Raw genomic sequence first — 18,229 nt, forward strand, 5'->3', positions numbered from 1 at the left:
CCATAGTCTCATTCGCATTCGTCTCTTCTTCTTCAAAAATACTATCTTTTGTCATATCTCCCCCCACAAACTCATTATCCTCAAAAAATTTTGCACTTCCTGACTCGAAAACTGTATGTTCTGTTGGATTGTAGAATTTGAACCCCCTAGATCGTTCAGAATAGCCTATAAAGTAACAACTAACGGTTCTTTCGTCCAGTTTCTTTTTGCTTGGCTTATAGGGCCTAGCTTCACATGGACATCCCCAAACTCTCAAATGATTCAAGCTAGGCTTGCGCCCAACCCATAACTCGTAAGGGGTCTTGTTAGCTGCTTTAGTAGGCACTCTATTAAGTATGTATGCTGCAGTCTTTAAGGCTTCTCCCCACAAATTCTCAGGTAGAGTTGTACGAGCAATCATACTTCTCACCATGTCTTTAAGGGTGCGATTTCGTCGCTCAGCAACACCATTCATTGCAGGCGAACCTGGCAACGTATACTGAGGCACAATTCCGCATTCCTCTAAGTATTTTGCAAAGGGACCTTGACGCTGTTCTCCTGATCCATCATAACGACCGTAGTATTCACCACCACGATCAGAACGAATGGACTTTATACGTTTGTTAAGTTGTAACTCAACTTCCGTTTTGAACTTTATGAATACGTCTAATGCTTCCGCCTTTTCTTTTATTAAGTAAATATGACCATATCTTGAATAATCATCTATGAATGTGATAAAGTAACGGTCACCATTTCTTGTAGCCTTTGGAAAAGGACCACAGATATCCGTATGAATAAATTCTAAGACATCATTACACCTTTTTGCATCATACTTACGTTTATTAGTTTGTTTTCCCTTTATACAATTTACACAGTCACTTAAGTTTGTAAAATCTAAAGGTTGGAGAATATCATTAGACACAAGACGTTCTATCCTTTTCATAGAGATATGTCCTAATCGCTTGTGCCATAATGTTGCAGATTTCTCACAAGTTAATTTATGTTTTCTATTATCTATATGCAGTGCCTCTGAATGTGAAGTGTCTATATCTAGAAAATAAAGATTATCATAAGAAGACAGGATACCAGAAGCAAGAAGCTTAGAATCTCGACACAAACTGAAATTTCCATTACCAAATGAACACACATAACCATTTTTGTCCAAATAAGATATAGAAATTAGGTTCCTTCTGAAAGATGGAACCACTAAAGCATCAAAATTTAAATAAAATCCTGTCTTACATAATAATCTAAATTTTCCTATGCTTTCCACTTCTACTTTATTGCCATTTCCTACGTAAACGTAGCGCTCTGCCTCACTTGGCTTGCGATGGCTTAGGCAACCCTGCATCGACATACTGATGTTAGTCGTTGCACCTGAATCTATCCACCAAGTATATCTAGATACAGAACTTAAATTAACTTCAGAATAAACCAAAGCAAGAGACATACCTTTCTTTGCCAACCATGCATGATAGTTGGTGCAGAATTTCTTTGTATGTCCTGGCGCTTTGCAGAAAAAACAGTTCCTTTCTCCTGCTTTCGCAGAAGTATCTTCCTTCTTGCTTTTCTGCGCGGTATTGTTTGCAGCTACCTTGGTAGGTCCCTTTTCCTTGGCAGTAAACTTGCGCTTCTTGCCTTTACCCTTAGGATTAGATGTTACTACATGAGCACTTTCTCCCTTAGTCATTTTCTGTCTCTCTTCCTCCTGCACCAACCGAGCCTCAAACTCAGGTAGTGTCCACGTCTCTTTTTGACAATTATAAGTCATCTTGAATTGACTAAAGTTAGACGGGAGAGACAGAAAAATGAACTCAATGAGAACCTCATCAGAGATGTCATAAATTATGCCCTTTCAAGGCACGTTGCAGTCTTGTCATCTCAATAACATGCTCTCTAACCCCTTCTTTTCCCTTGTATTTTATTGTTGCCAACTTCACAAAGAGTGTACTAACATCAGTCTTTTTACTCTTTGTGAATTTTTCTTCAAGGGCCTTAAGGTATTCAATAGCGCCTGTCTCTGTATCAGGTATGATGCCTCGAAAAGTCTCATGGATCGTTTGCTTCATCACCATTATGCACATGCGATCTGAATGCTCCCATCTAGCAATATCAGCCTTCTCTTGAGGAGTTACCTCACTCTCTTTATTAGGCTTGGGGCGATCAAATCTCAGTGCTGTGTCCAATTGCATGATCCCTAAGACTAATTTCAGCTTTTCCTCCCACTGTTTGAAATTGTTCCCCATGAGGGGCTTAATCTGACTTAGACTTAACATTATGTTTGGATCTGAAAAATTCAAGAACAAGAAAATAATTTAGATACGATGCGTCACGATTTAATCATAATTCTAAAATCTATCTAAAAGCATGTGTAAAACTATTTGCTCCATTAAAACTTTAGCCAAAACACCATTCAGTAATGAAACACCTTTGGGTGCAATCATTACCTTCAGGCAACCCTTATGCGCCAAACAACTTAGCAGGCGCCAACCCTCCTTTGGGAAAGCTAACACCCACGTCCATTGCCAGCACGTTGCTTCAACTTGTCATGAGTCATCCTTGCAATCGTCTTACAGAGAGCGGTTCGTTTGCGAACATCAATGCTTGACTCATGCGAAAACAACACATGTATACCAAACACCGTCTTTAGTTAGATTCCAAAATTATGTCTGTACCTATAGAATCTAATCGTCCTATATAGAATACAGTATCTTATGACACCTTTTAAATTTAATATGTCAACTATATTCATCAAAATAATTATTAGACTTTAGCAGTTTCTACAATGATTACCTTTTAGAAATGCTTTAATAATTTATTTAGAGAATACTAAATAATTTTATGGTTGCCATGATTAGCATCATTGTGATCAAATCCGAATTTTAGTATTACATCAATAATTAACGTTAATACAAATTTTATGCCATAATTAGCATTATTGTGATAAAATCCGAATTTGGTATTATATCAGTAATTAAAGTTAATACAAATTTTTATGCCATAATTGTGATCAATTTAGAATTCAGTATTATACCCTTTAATTGGTGTTAATACCAATTTTAAACAATATCTAAATCCTAATAATTAGCCTAAATATAGCATAGTAATTATAGTAATTATCCTATAAATGTAAAGTGATCACTGCATGAGAAATATAAAACCTTTAGCATTATATATATATATCAGGGCAGGCATTGGTACATATACAAACCTTGTCATGGATATGTGAAAATATTTAGAGTTTCTACAAATTCCACACACTAAATCTAAATATCTGTACTTTTTATATAAAGATGTTACATGTCAGAAATGAAACATGATAGACATTTTTGGACTTTAAAAAAAACTTCGGGCATTACACTCAAGCTCTCGGACCATCCCTTATTACCCTTGAATCATCCTCATTACCCTTTAAATTTTATAAATCAATTCCGGTGTTGTGCTTGGCTGAAACTCTACATGGTTTTTTTTTTTTTTTTTGATTTTCTTCTTTTAAAAAAGTAAATAAGAATTTTGTACAAGATTAACCATTATTTATTTATTTTTTTTTCAACTCACCAGAGCATAATTTTCAAAATAATAAACAGCACCTGGCCCTTTTCACGATGTGCCTGATAGATTTGAAACTCGATCCTAGCACCAATGCTGTTGAATTAGCGATATTATTGGCCAGTATGTGACAATGGATTCATGGGAACTGGTTTAAATTACCAATTGGCCATTACTCATACTTTTATTCCAAGTCTAGCTATTTTTTCTGTTTTTGCTTTGTTCAGTTAGTTGTATGATGTTTGCTCTGCAGTGAAATTTCCGCAGAGAAAGTATGTAAAAAAAACAAGTGATAATAATCAGAAATTTTTCATATTTGAAGAGCCATTAAACGCTCAAAGAATTAAGGACTAATATTTTCGGAGGCAACCGTATTTTTTTTTAGAAATATGCATGCACATTAGCCTCTGTTTTAATAACTGAAGCCTGTGGCGCCCATTGGTAAAAGCTACAGATCAGCCGCCTGATTGGAAAAATGGCCTAACGTAGCTCTTTCAAGGCCAATAAAAACCCTAGATCTCAGTATCAGGCCAAATTTTCGCTTGATTAAAAAAAAAATACAACTTTAAACAACGCCAGACCTGCCATGAACAACTATACAAGCTTCCCATTAAACCTGGGTCATACAAACTACTGCAGCTATTTAAAGCCATTAAAGCAGTGCTATAATAACTCAAAATACGCCCCAAAAAAAATGCCGCATTTTAGCCATAACCATTCAAAACCCAAGAAAATGGAGCCAAAAAAAAAAAAATAGAGTTTGCAACTTGTACGCAACCACAGAGTCAGCCATTAGAGACAGCACAAGGATTTCTTACATAAGGGTGCTCCGATACCAATTGTAAGATTTTAATTTCTGAGTTTTCCTAATTACTTTAAACTCTTAACCAAGATCTACTCCTTTGTAAGAAATTAAAAATAATGCACAGCGGAACTTACTTTCCATGTTCAAATGCTCCTGGTCTTTGCTTGAGTTGTTGGCTCTTGAATCCTTCCAAGAGCTTGCAATCCTTCCAGTCTTCAATGGAGCAGACAATCTTTATGAGTTGATTGCAAGCCTTGGAGACTCAGCCCTTTTATAGCACTGCAAAACCCCAATCCTAGGGCAGCCTAAAATTTAGCTGAAACAAGTCTGTCTGAAATTTCAGATTGATTGAAATCAATCAATCAATCAATCAGATTTTGATTTCCTTATTCAGCTCAAATTTAATATTGCTATTTATTTTAATCAACTATAATCGGTCCATTAACAATCATAATTGATTAACATTAATCTACATGTATTTGAATCCAAATCCTTATTTTTAAATACGTTTAATGCCATGACTTAATTAATCACATTATTTGGCATATGAATGTAATCTTATTGACAATAATTGACATTATAATCATGATGCACTATATGTCCAACTTAATTATTGCAATTAGACGTCTCTAAATCCAACAAATCCTCCACAGTAGTGGTTACTATCTCGAGTTTTAGCTCTCCTTTGTGTGCAGATTCTGTGTTATTATTGCCTGAGTGTCAAATTGTAGTTAGTATTATATTTTTGAAGATATATCCACCAGTGTGAGTGGTGTAAAGGGATTGCGTGACATATTGCATTTTCTGTCGAGAGGAATTATGGAAAATAAGGAGTCTGATCGAGGTTTCATCTCCGGATTTCTTTGTGTGGGCATACACAGGACAATCCAGCACATAATTCAGCACATCCAAATCGCCCATCGCTGCAAGAATGAGTTGGCAGATTTGAAAGAATTGGTAATGAGCATCGAGCTGACCATTATGCACATCCAGCAAAATCGCCTGGCATTCAAAACAAACAATGAAGATAAGGCTTCAGCTGTCAACGGATGGCTGAAAGAGTTGGACCGTCTTCTTCTTCAAGCATCAAAAATGGTGCAACGGTGCTCAATGCCCAAATCCCACGTTAAATTTTCTGGTTTTCAAACCGAAAGGAAGATCAGCTGTTTGATTTCAGATATTGAAGGCCATCTAAAATCGTCTCCTTTACATGTCCAAACTCCAAAGGGCCAAGTGGGAGACACTCAGAAGGTCCTGGAGGGACTTGGGCAGACTAAGGCCCGCGTAGAAGCCTTGGCTTCTTCTGCAGCGACTTCCCAAGCGGCTCTTGCTCCAAGAGGCAAGGTAATCAAGAACTTGATCGAGGAACAAGATATAGTGGGACAAGAACAAGCATTTGCAGATCTGGAGAATTTTTTGCTAGATGATGTACAGCACAGTAAAATTGGCTTGCTTGGCGAGTGTGGATCAGGAAAAACTCTCCTTATGAGGAAAGTCTTCAATACTCAAAAGGTACGCAATCACTTTAACGATGGCTTATGGCTTTGGCTGAGTGTTTCAAAAAGTCAGTTTCTTTCTAGTGTCATGAATCAACTCTGGACACAAATCGCCGTCCAAACAAAGGAAGAGGTGGATAGAAAAGTGAACCCTGAGGATGAAAAATGGTTGAAAGAGAGAGTGGAGAGCAAAAAGATTGCGTTGTTCATAGATGATTTAAGGGTAGGGGAGTTGTTGGAGGGACTCGCTAGACGACTGCAGCTTGTAATTAACCATTCCAACTGCAAATTAATTGTCAGTTCGAGGGATCCCGCTGCATTATCAAAAATAGGAGTTCCACATGACTGCACAAAAGAAATGAAGGGCTTGACGGAAGATGAGAGTTGGAAGTTGTTTTGTCATCAATTTCCTAATAATAATGAAAATCTGCATTCAAACATTGAAAACAAAGAGGACAAGCTGTTTGTGTGCAAAGGGTTTCCGCTTGCAATAAAAGTAGTGGGGAGGGCAATGGCGCGCAGTCCTCAGCCACAGCAGTGGAAGTGGGCTCTTGACAGGCTGGGAAAAGCAGAGAGGCTCGATGATTTCCTAAGGTTGGGTTTCGACGCAGTGGGCAACGAGGACGCTAATATGCAATTGTGCTTTCTACACCTAGCTGCTGCCTTCTTCGAAGATGAAGTCATTGATGTCCAGGAGGCGATTCCCTTGTGGATGGGAGAAGGCCTCCTGGCAATGAAAATGCTTCAAAATGGACCTGCACATGTTTTAACAGATCGGTCTTTTATTGAACCGATGATAATAAACACAGAAGGGTTCCCAGTTTGCCTTAGGATGCAAGACCCATTTGAGATAGGGAGGCTTTATGTCGACCAGCTAGCAGAACGTTGTTTGATTGAACCGATGGTGAGAGATGCAGATGGGCGCGTGGTTTGCTTCGGGATGCTCAACGTCCTGCGTGATTTGGCAATTGAAATTGCTAAGAAAGAAGAAAATTTCTACTGTAGTGTGGGTAATAGTTTGAAAGACTCGCCGAAAATCCAGTCTTCAGACAGCACAAGGATTTTCTTGAGCAGCAACGAATTGACTTCTCTTCCGCAATTTTCTTCATCTTCAGCAATGTGCTCATTGTTCATTTCTCAAAACAATCAATTAACAAAAGTTCCAAATAAGGTGATGGTCGGCATGATATTTCTCAAGGTTCTGGATTTGAGTGGAACGTTGGCCAGCTCATTGCCAGACGATGTGGGCTGTTTGAAGCAGTTAGCATGCCTAAAGTGATCAGATATGCCGATCAAAAGACTCCCCAAATCTCTTACAGGTCTTGGACATCTCGAGATCCTTGATGTTAGCTTCACTCACATCAAAGTATTGCCCTCTGATATTCATATGCTGAGATCCGTCAGGTATCTGGGCCTTCGTGGATGCACATATTTGCAAAATCTTCCTTATAGCATCTCGGCCCTCTTGTCTTTGCAATACTTGTACATGGATGGATGCAGCATCTGGACAAAACCTTCCACAAACAGGTGCCAAAAAGTTATGGCTGGATCCAGAAAGTGGACAAAACTTGCGAGGAATAAATACAAAGAAGTCGCTTCCATGGAGAGTTTAAGCGATTTGATACAACTTAAAAAGCTGGCTCTACAGAACGATTGGGAGGCTATTAGTGAGGGTAAATTAAAGGGTACAGTCGGGAGCATGACTGAAATGGACACCCTCCTATTGATATTTCCAAGGAGATGCCTTCCAATATGGAAAATTTATCTCTCGACATTAATAACATGTCGAAGTTGAGAAGCCTTTCATTAAAGTGCTGCAATTTTACTAAAATGGAGATCAAAATGAAGAATGATGTATGCAGGCTAGAAAATTTAACTTATCTTAAATTCTATGAGTGTCCTATGTTAGAAGAACTTCAAAACTTATACAAGCTTCCAAACTTAAAGCACTTGGAGATTATTCTTTGTCAGAAAGTAAAGAACTTTCCCAGAGAATTTGGAGAGAAAGGAGCATTTCCTTCATTGAAAATATTCTCATTAGTTGGGTTAGAAAATTTAGAGGAATTACCAAAAAGAGAAGAAGGTGCAATGCCTTTCCTTGCAATATTTAATATCATCAACTGCTCAAATGTGAAAATGTTGCCAGAACTTATTTGAAATGGGGAATTAGAGTAACAGTTTATGGTGATCCAGAAGCAGAAGTAGTAAGAAGTTTAGAAAACATTGAAAAAGGAGACAAAGATATGGTGCAAGTGATAGAAAATTCTACAAGTACTTGCAAGTATTCCATAAAAATGAAGATTGGTTATTAGGTGAATCTTGGTGTAATGAAATTGTCCTGTTTGTGAAAGGTTATATAGTGAACTCTGGTGCAATGAGCTTTTACTATTTGTAAAAATGCTCTATGTATTTGTAAAAAGTTATATAGTGAACTTTGGTATAACAGGGTTTTCTTATTTGTAAAAGATTTTATGATGAAACTTACATAATTTATGTTTCTATGAAGAACAATGTATATTCTCCAAAACAATGACAAATATATAGCATTGTTCATATTTATTGAAAAATATTAATATGTTTATAATTGTTTGATAATTTTCATTTTGAGACTAATTTTTCCTTTACGAATATTTCAAAAATTAAATAACTTAGGTCATGGTGATGCTCCTGGTATGGACTTGAAATGTTGACTCTAAATACTTGAAACATTGATTCCAAATTCAAACAGTGGAACATAGACCGTACTTTTTTTCTTCAAAACTTATATTTAGTATTTTATATTTTATATTTTTTTGTTTTAAATTTATTTTTAATTATTTCTTTTATATTAATATATAATTGAATAAAAAAATTTAATCAAATTTTTAATAGTAATTAATTCTGGTTTTACTCTAGTAATTAATTCTGGTTTTACTTTAGTGTATAAGAATAATAAAAAGATAATTAATTCATAAATTTTGATATTAATTTATATTTATTTTAAAATTATAAATTATAAATCTTAAAATTTTTTTACAAATTTTACATTATTAATGTGAAATAATGTTATAATTATTTTGACGGAAATGGATTTGTGATCAAATTTAATTATCATTTTAGATTATATGATATATTTTAAATTACTTGTTTTTAGTGAGACATTTTGGAAGCTTTTCAGGTCTAATTTCTCTAAAATCCTGTAGGAATTTATTGAATACACAAGCTTGAATGGTAACCCCTAAAAAATTGAAGTGCCTTAAGTGTTTTTCAGAGTGCTAAATCCATATATACAGTAAAAAAACAGTTTAAATAACACAAATCAAAGTTTCAACTCAATTTTTTATGCTGTATTCCTACATTACTACATCAGACACCGAAAAATTCAAAAAGTCACACTAAAAACAACTCCTATTTTAAATAATTTGATAAATTAATATTATATTTTTTATAAATATTATATATTTCTAATTAAACTTTTTAAAATAATAACAATAAATATGTTAATTTTTCCAATAATCCAAAATCATTATCTTAGATTTAAGAATATTTTAATCTTTACATATAAATGTCCAATTAATTTTAAGATTATATATATATATGTATATATAATTATAATTTTTCCTTCATCTTAATTTATTTCTTTGAAAGTAATTTCATAAATATAATTTATGAATCAGAAATCAAAATCCTATAATTAAGCAGAGCTTTCAAATATGTAAATTCCGCCTTCTTTTTTATATAGCTTTTTTCACAAATACCATTTTTGAATGAAGAAATGTTTATAAATTGGACTCCCTTCCTAAACTCATTTAGCACTTTTTTAACGATAAGTGAGCTTTTAGAGAGATGATGCTCACATATATTGAGAAATCCAAAAAACAACACTAAAATATTGTGTTTTTCATTCATTTAAAATTTCCTTACTTTTGAGTATCATTTTGCTTAAAAAAATACTTTACAAAGATTTCTCTAAACACAAATTAGTATATGCGGACAAACCAGCTGTTCCTTTTTCAATATATATTTTATATATCTATTTAAAATATTTTTATAATCTGATGAATTAATAAATATCAAAATAATAATGATAAATTCGGAAGGCGGACCATGTGTTTTAGATATCTGCCTGAAGTATTTTAAATATTCTCATAAATTAATAAATATCAAAATAATGGCATACCCAAATTGCTGTTCAGATCAAATCTTAGAAACCCAAGGGTAATCCCACTGTTTCACAGAACCAAGCCCTATCTTCAAACCTTTCCAGTAACCTTCATGACTATAAAATAGAATAATGAAAAATTAATACTTATTATATAATGAGATATCTCACAATTTTCTATCCTCTCCTGAATCAATCAATTGAGAGATGAAGAAAGGCCAGAGGTGAACCTACCGCGCACGACCCAGCCAGCATCGGCGGAGATGATCGATGATGTGAGCTCGGGAGGCAGGCCTTGCGTTTAGTATATCCACTTGTGCAAATCTGAAGGAAGCCAGCACCCATTGAATATGTAGATAACTGCTTCTGGTTGAAACATTGAGCGGGTTATGGACTCTTACGCTGAGATTTCTGACAGCAACACCATTTCTGATTTCTCCATGATGTATGCATTAGGAATACGAGGGGTTGGAGCACATTGAGCGGGTTATGGCGTCTTACGCTGAGATTTCTGACAGCGACACCTTTTCTGATTTCCCCATGATGTATGCATTAGGAATACGAAGGCTTGGAGAACAGGGTAGGAATGATTTATTTCTGACCGTATCTTTTAATATAAGGTTTAGTGAATGAAACCACGCCTTTGCGCACTATGTTTCCATGTACTTGTAAAAACCAAATAAAGACGTGAACCCTTGCATGCGTTGTAGCTGGAGAAATAAGCATGATTCTGAGTTTGTAGCCTGCAAATAGAAGCATCTGCTGATCTGCTGGAATACATTGCACGTGCTCCAGCTCTGGTTTTAGATCAGGCCACAGAATATTTGGAGTGCACCAAGCGCATCAAAGTTTTCTTTGAGAGCAATTTGAACACCAAATGAAAGCATGTATTTCTTCAAACACAGGACACGCATTATCAGAGTCATTTGATTTAACAGTGCCTTGTACAGGAATTTCATCAAACACTTTGCATGCAGACCTTTCATCAAACACTTGGCACGCACACTCTGCTGCCATGGTATCGCTGGAGATATTGGCTTGGGAACCAGCCTCACAAGCAGGGCACAGATCCGTCCCATGATTTATTTGAGAGCGAAGCTCTTTAACAGCAGCGTAAGACGTTTCCTTGATCGCAACCTCCAGTTTGGCGTCGATTTCCATGTCTTTAACCTACTTAATTTCTTCTGCCACATCCTTCATAACCATGTCACCGACCTCAGCATCCAAATTTGATTCCAAAACCTATTTGGAAGGCACAGGGGACTCAAGCAGCTCAATTTCAAGATTTCGGAACAACCAGGGAGTTGAGCTGGAATAATGGTTTGAGAGAGCCATTGGGTTAGTCATTGGGCTCGAACTTGGGTTGCTTGAAAACAACATACGCAGGGATGCTGTGAAATGGAGAGATTTCGACAATGCGTTCCTTTTTGGCGTCACCCATAGCTGTTGTAAACAGTGCCATGAATCCGAGGATTCGATCATTAGCGGACGCTCACTCTCTACACACATATTTTATAATATAAACTAAACTATTATCTTAGGTTTGATCATATAATATTATTTCATAAAAGTGATTTATTTATAATAGAAATTATCAATTATATTTTTAACTTGAAAGATTGAAAATATTATAAGATATTGAGAATTATATAATTGATTTATTTATAGTAGAAATTATCAATTATATTTTTAACTTAAAGATTGAAAATATTTTTAATAAAATATTGGGAATTATATAGTGGAAATTTACAAAATATTTAATTAAAATTAAATATAAAAAATGTAGGCTTTTATAGTCCATAATTATAGTAGTGTTTTTTCTTGAGATCCTCACTATGTCTTGGTGTGAGTGTAAAATAAATCCTCCGCAATACATATTGGCCATCTCCAAAAACAACAATAATAAAAATCAGATATTTTTATTAATGATTTATTTTTTTAATAATGGTAAAATTTAATAAAAGTTATGATGGGTTATAAATTTATGAAAATTTAATTATTATTGATCATTGTTTACAATGTATATTGACTTATTATTATTTAAAGAAATTTATAACATTTAAATATTTTCATTCTTATTAAATATATTTTGAACCAATTTAAAATAGTTTTAAGTTTTATTTGAGTACTAAAAGATAGCTTAATCTGTAATATTTACAAAAAAGAGGTGGATAAGTCTAAACATTCTAAGTTATGTATATTTTTTTGGTAATTATCATTTATATATAATTGTTGTTAGAATAATGGAGAAATTTCTAGACTATATTATTTTGAGCATTTTTTTTGTGTCTCATCGAGATTTATTTGTGTTTCATTAAGATTGTGTAGATTTTAGATCCTATTTATGAGGAGGTTGTTCAAACTCCTCAAACACTTTATAATCCTATCTATATTATTAATGCATGTTTGAGTGCAACAATCTCTAGATTGACTTTTGTCTCACTTAAGAATGGCATATCTCTTCTTCCCATTACTTTACCTTCCATTAATTGATGTCTTCTTCCCATTACTTTACCTTTCATTAAATGATGTCTTCTTCCCATTACTTTACCTTCCATTAATTGAGTGTTAATGCCAGAGCTTAGGTGAAAATTTGTGAGTTGATATATCTGCATGGCTAAGGAGACCAAAAATAGTGTTGTTGTTGGAGTTGATATATCTTTGAAGCCATGGATAGTCCTCCTAATGTGGTCAACTATTGTTTTGTGCTAATCATTTGTGGTGAACACGACGTGAAGGGTCAAGAGCGAACTCTATGGAGTGTTCTTTGATTGGTGGAGTGGTCAACATTCTCTAATCTACAGTAAATCAAAGGATCAACTTGTGTCCACATTAAAAGGGACCTGGAAGTTAAGCAAAGGACTTGTGTGCGTGTGATGTGTGTATGAGCTAGCTTATGATTCAGGTAGCATGTGTGTGTAGTGGATAACTATGCGGTATTTGTGTGCCCAGTGTGTAGGAGGAGTCATACCCAGTGTATAAGTGGCTAGCGTGAAATATGTTTGCCCAAAAAAGTCAGTGTAAGGAAGAAACTTGCGTGTAAAGCAAAGGGTCGATATGTTGCCTATGTGCTTGCATAAAACCCTATGGAGTGGTTGCGTTGAAATTATTTATAGGGTTGAGTGGCGTACAAGAATTGTACCTATTATCTTTTTTGTAGGCCCAAGAAACGCCATCTAACCGCAAAAAATAATCCACAACTGAGTGGTGGAGTTGGCCGAAAAATGTGGTTTTGGATTCGATAATTGACATCCTATGTTATTCAAGTTCACACAAGAGCTCTCCCTAATGTTCAATGGCAATAAATAAGGTCATAATGGTTCTTACCTCATCACGAAAACCATTTTCTACATCTACTTGAAGTTGAGCTATGTGCACAATAAAAAAATGGTGTCAAGAGAGGCTTGTGGAAGTTGTGTGAATTCTAGTATTGGAGTTGTGTGAGGTGAAGGAGAGAGAATAGTATGAAGCATGGGAGCCCTTGTGACTTGAGTTTCTTGGAAATTAAATTGTTTTTTTTCCTTTAGGAAATGTCTTAAAGTTGTGATTTTATTTTCTCGTGATTTGCAACATCCCTTGGTTTTGTGAAGGTAATTTGTTGGTATAAGAGAGTTATTTTTGGTTGATGCTTATTAAGATGGCTAACCCCTTATCTAATTGAAGAAACAAAATTAGATGGTGCCAATTATGTAAATTGGAAGTTTAAATTGTAGACATTGATGGAAAGTTACAATGTTTGGTCTAGTCGATAGCATATGGCAATGAAGTGAAGCCTAATGTTGACAAAGGAGCTACATCTGCATCATTTCAAGATTAGGATAGGCGAGAGACTAAGGTAAAGGTATTGTTCAGAATGTCCATAAAGGATAACATTATTCCCCATATTCGAGATTACAAGACCTCCAATGAAACGTGGACAACACTCAAAGACTTCTATGAGTCAAAGAATACAAATTGAGTTCTCTCTATAAATGGTAAGCTCCTTTCCATTAATATGGAGAAAATGAAAGCATTAGTAACTTCATTTTGAGAATTAAAGACCTTAAAGATAATCTTGGAGATATAGGAGAAATGGTATCTACCATTGATCTTGTAACTATAACCCTAAATAGAATGGTAGATGAATACCAGATGTTCATTATAGGCCTTGAAGCAAGGGAGAAAGCTCCCACTTTTGATGAGTTGGCAAGTATATTCATGCAAGAGGAAGAAAGGAAAAATAACCTTAGACCTCAAAGTTCTGATTTGGCACTGATGGTGAAAGGGAAAGAGCCTTTCAAAGGAAAGTCATGGGAAGGAAGAAAAGGAGGAAAGAAACCACATGGAAAGCTACCATTTAGGAAAAATAACCTTAGACCTCAAAGTTCTGATTTGGCACTAATGGTGAAAGGGAAAAAGCCTTTCAAATGAAAGTCATGGGAAGGAAGAAAAGGAGGAAAGCCACCACATGGAAAGCCACCATTTGGAAAGCCACAACAAGGTATGACACCTCCAAAGGCTGAGGTTAGAATTAAATTTCATTACTATGGAAAACATGGGCACTATTCCAGAGATTGTTTCAAAAGAAAGTACCATGAATCTAAAAATAGAAACAAAATGTGCACTGGTGATTTTGCTAATGGAGAAGAAGCAATGAATGGTGACTTAAAAAATATTAGACTGTTAATTTTAGATGTTCCACTATTTGTTGAGACTAATGTTTCAAATGCATGGTTTATTGATTATGGAACATCTTAGGGATGGTCATTCATGCAAAATTAATGGATACGGTGACGTGCATGTAGCATTACCAAATGGTAGTGTAAAACAAATTTACAACATGATGTCTGTGCCTAATATTAATAAAAGACTAATTTTAATTTCCACTATAACAAATCATAATATGAAGGTAAAATTTGTAATGTCACATTCTGTGGTAAAAGATATGCAGGATCGCTTCAAGGTTATTGCAACATGTGCAAGAACTGAATGCTAAAAAATGATTAATGTGAAAAGTAAAAATCATCAAGCATTGGAATCCACAACCATGACAACATAATCTTTTTGGTATCAAAGGTATGGCCACCTTAATTATCATGAAGTTTTTCTACTTCAGAAACAAATGATGGTAGAGGGACTTCCATTGCTTAAGAATGCATATTCCGTGTTTGAAGGTTGTGCATTAGGGAAGATGCAAAAGGAAGAGTCCCCTACTCATATAGATAGAAGAAAAAGGGGTATTCTTGAGCTTACACAAACAAATGTGTGTGGGCCTATCTAGATAAGATAATTATGTGGAGCATATTATTTTTTTTATCTTCATTGATAATTGCACAAAATATACATGGGTTTATTTCATGAGAAAGAAAAGTGATATATTTTAATACTCTAAAGAATTTAAAAACTCGTTTGAGAAGCAAACAAGTTGATACATCAAGATTCTTTGATAAAATAAAGGGGGAGAACATACATTAGGTGCATTTGTCAAGCACTGTACAGCCTCTGGAATTATACAACAGTATGTGGTGCCACGTACTCTACAACAAAATGGAGTAGCTAAAAGAAAGAATAGAACCTTAGTAAAATGTGCATGGAGCATGATCAAATGGAAAAACCTTAGTAATGCATTTTGTGTTGAAGTTGTTAGTACTATAGTTTATTTGAAAAATAGAAGACCCACAAAAATTTTAGACCATAAGACTCCCTTTGAAGCTCATTATGGTTATAAACCAACAGCAAGTCATTTAAGAATATTTGGAAGCAAATCCCTCTCTCATGTTTTGAAAGAAGATGGGAGAAAGCTTTATGCAAAAGCTTTCAAGTGTATTTTCATTGGTCATTGTTATGATCATAAAGCATGTAAGGAGTTTAATCTTGCTACGCATAAAGCTTTTGCAAGTAGAGATGTGATGTTTCATGAGAATGCAGATGAAGGTCATAAGGAGGATAGCTACAATGCATGGCATATTCTTCAAGATTGTGATGATGTCAAGGAAGAAGAAAATGATAAACAAAAACATAAATAGGAAGAAGAATCCAATGATATGGAAACATCAAGCAGGAGAAGAAATGAAATCAATGAAGCACCAAGGAGATCATCACACCAAACTCAGTTATCCATAAGGTATAAATACCATGCCTTAATGACAGAAGTAATGAATGTCATAGAACCTTTGAATTGTGAACAAGATAATGAGCATAAAGAATGGAGAAATGCAATGAAGGAAGAGTATGAGTCTATAATGAAAAATGATAATTGATAATTAACAAATTACCTGAAAATAAAGTACCCATAGGATCCAAATGGTCATTCAAAGCCAAATTCAATGTTGATGGAAGTGTAGATTTATATAAAGCTAGATTGGTTGCTAAAGGTTACTCAAAAAAAGAGGGAATTAATTAAGATGAAACATTTGCACTTGTAGCTAACTTAAATACAATTATATTAATTATTGCATTAGCTACAAAATATGGATATAAACTACATCAACTAGATGTAAAATCTTTTTTTTTGAATAGGGAACTAAAAGAAGAAGTATATCTTGTTCAACAAGAAGGATTTGTTAAGAACGGTCAAGAGAATCTTTTTTGTAAACTAAAGAAAGCATTATACGGGTTGAAACAGACACCAAGATCATGGTATGTGAAGATAGACTCTTTATTTCTTTAGAAAGGTTTTATGAAAAGTAAAAGTGAACCTAACATGTATATCAAGACATACTATAAGGGGAATGCTCTCTTGATTTACTTGTATATTGATGATCTCATTATAACATACAATGCCTCTAAGTTGATTAATAATGTTAAAGGACAACTATCACAGGGGTTTGAAATGAAAGACCCTGGTGGATTGCATTATTGCTTGTGTCTTGAGATATGGAGAGAAGGTGGATACAAAACAATTGTATAGAGAAAATATACCAAAGGGCTACTCAAAATGTCCAATATGGATCAATGTAAAGTAGTGGAAATACCTTTAGAACAGAATTGCAAACTCTACAATGATGATGGCACACAATATCGTTAGTTAGTGGGAAGTCTAAACTATCTCACTACAACCAGGAAGACATAGCATATTCAGTCAACATCCTAAGTCAATTTATGGCCAAGCCTCTTGAAATCCATTAGAAAGTGGCGAAAAATTCCTTTGATATCTAAAAGAGACTATTAATTTTGGTATTAAATATATTGATGACTTTGATGTTGAATTGTTCGGTTATTCTAATTTAAATTGGGTTGGAAATCCTAATCATAGAAGATCAACTTTAGGATATATGCATTCAGACTTAGATCTAGGATCATGGCATGGAGCAACAAGTGTTTGCATAAAATTTAATTATCAGGGACCCAGGGTTCAACGTTAGGTTTCCAACAAAAAACATCATTGTAGTTTAACTTATTGCCAACATTTTCTTTCCTACTTGGAGAAAAAAGGAGTGTCTCACCTGAGGCATGCTAGAACAACAAGAGATGAGGGATCTAGAATAATTGTGAATATTTTTTATTCATTAAAGTATACATGCATTTTCAACATTCCATTAATCAGCACAACAAAGCCGACATGTAATTTAAACATTCATAACTAAGACAGTAAAATAATCATGCAATGACAATTAAAATTTTAAAGGGGAAGCATAATCATCAACCATCAAGTCACAATTTATTCCCACAATAGATCCTTTATTCATTGGGAAAATCATTACACCCCAAGCTTGCGCATATTGCGAGACATTAATACTATAGACTGCATTGCATTACAAAATCCTAATAGAACTTCAGAGAGAGAAAGAGTCAGACTCTAATGAGTTGTTACACGATGAAGAATTAACAAAACTTCAGTTCTTGCACTAAATATGACTCAATCTATAGCTGACAACCCTCAACTAATGTCTATCAACCAACAACAACCAAATTTGTCCATATTTACCCCTTTTATAGATCTCGTTCGCTTGATTTGGTCTAGCGTGTAGCTTCCTTGGTCCCAATCTCAACCGGGTCCACTTTGATGAGTTCTGGTGCTTTTGTCCAAGTTATCATCTTTGATACTTTCAAAATATGGCCCACACTTCCTTCTTTTGCAACTTCACAAATACCGTCATAATTGATTCTTCACTTCTTTGTTGTTTCTTGATTTCCTGTGGCCACTTCCAACCAATCTAGCCATTTCTTCTCTGCAACCTCTCTTCAATCATTTTCTTAAAAATCATTTAAAAAAGAAGGACCCAACAGGACCTGGCCACAAACTATTGACTCACCTTTGAGTCAATTTGTTGTTGGCAT

The 18,229-nt window shown here is 34.7% G+C and overlaps 1 protein-coding gene across 1 annotated transcript; it reads left to right on the forward strand.

The window, feature by feature from the left end:
* Positions 1-5,152: 5,152 nt before the first annotated feature.
* On the forward strand, positions 5,153-7,108 carry LOC149190046 (putative disease resistance protein At1g61300). Its single transcript, XM_089410420.1, has one exon. It carries the CDS (start codon positions 5,153-5,155, stop codon positions 7,106-7,108), a length of 1,956 nt encoding a protein of 651 aa, XP_089266546.1.
* Positions 7,109-18,229: the final 11,121 nt, after the last annotated feature.

The sequence above is a fragment of the Pinus tabuliformis genome, chromosome 3_1 (genome assembly GCF_031772625.1).
Source record: "Pinus tabuliformis cultivar Carrire ecotype Pingquan chromosome 3_1, CPIR1, whole genome shotgun sequence".
Lineage (NCBI taxonomy): Eukaryota > Viridiplantae > Streptophyta > Pinopsida > Pinales > Pinaceae > Pinus > Pinus tabuliformis.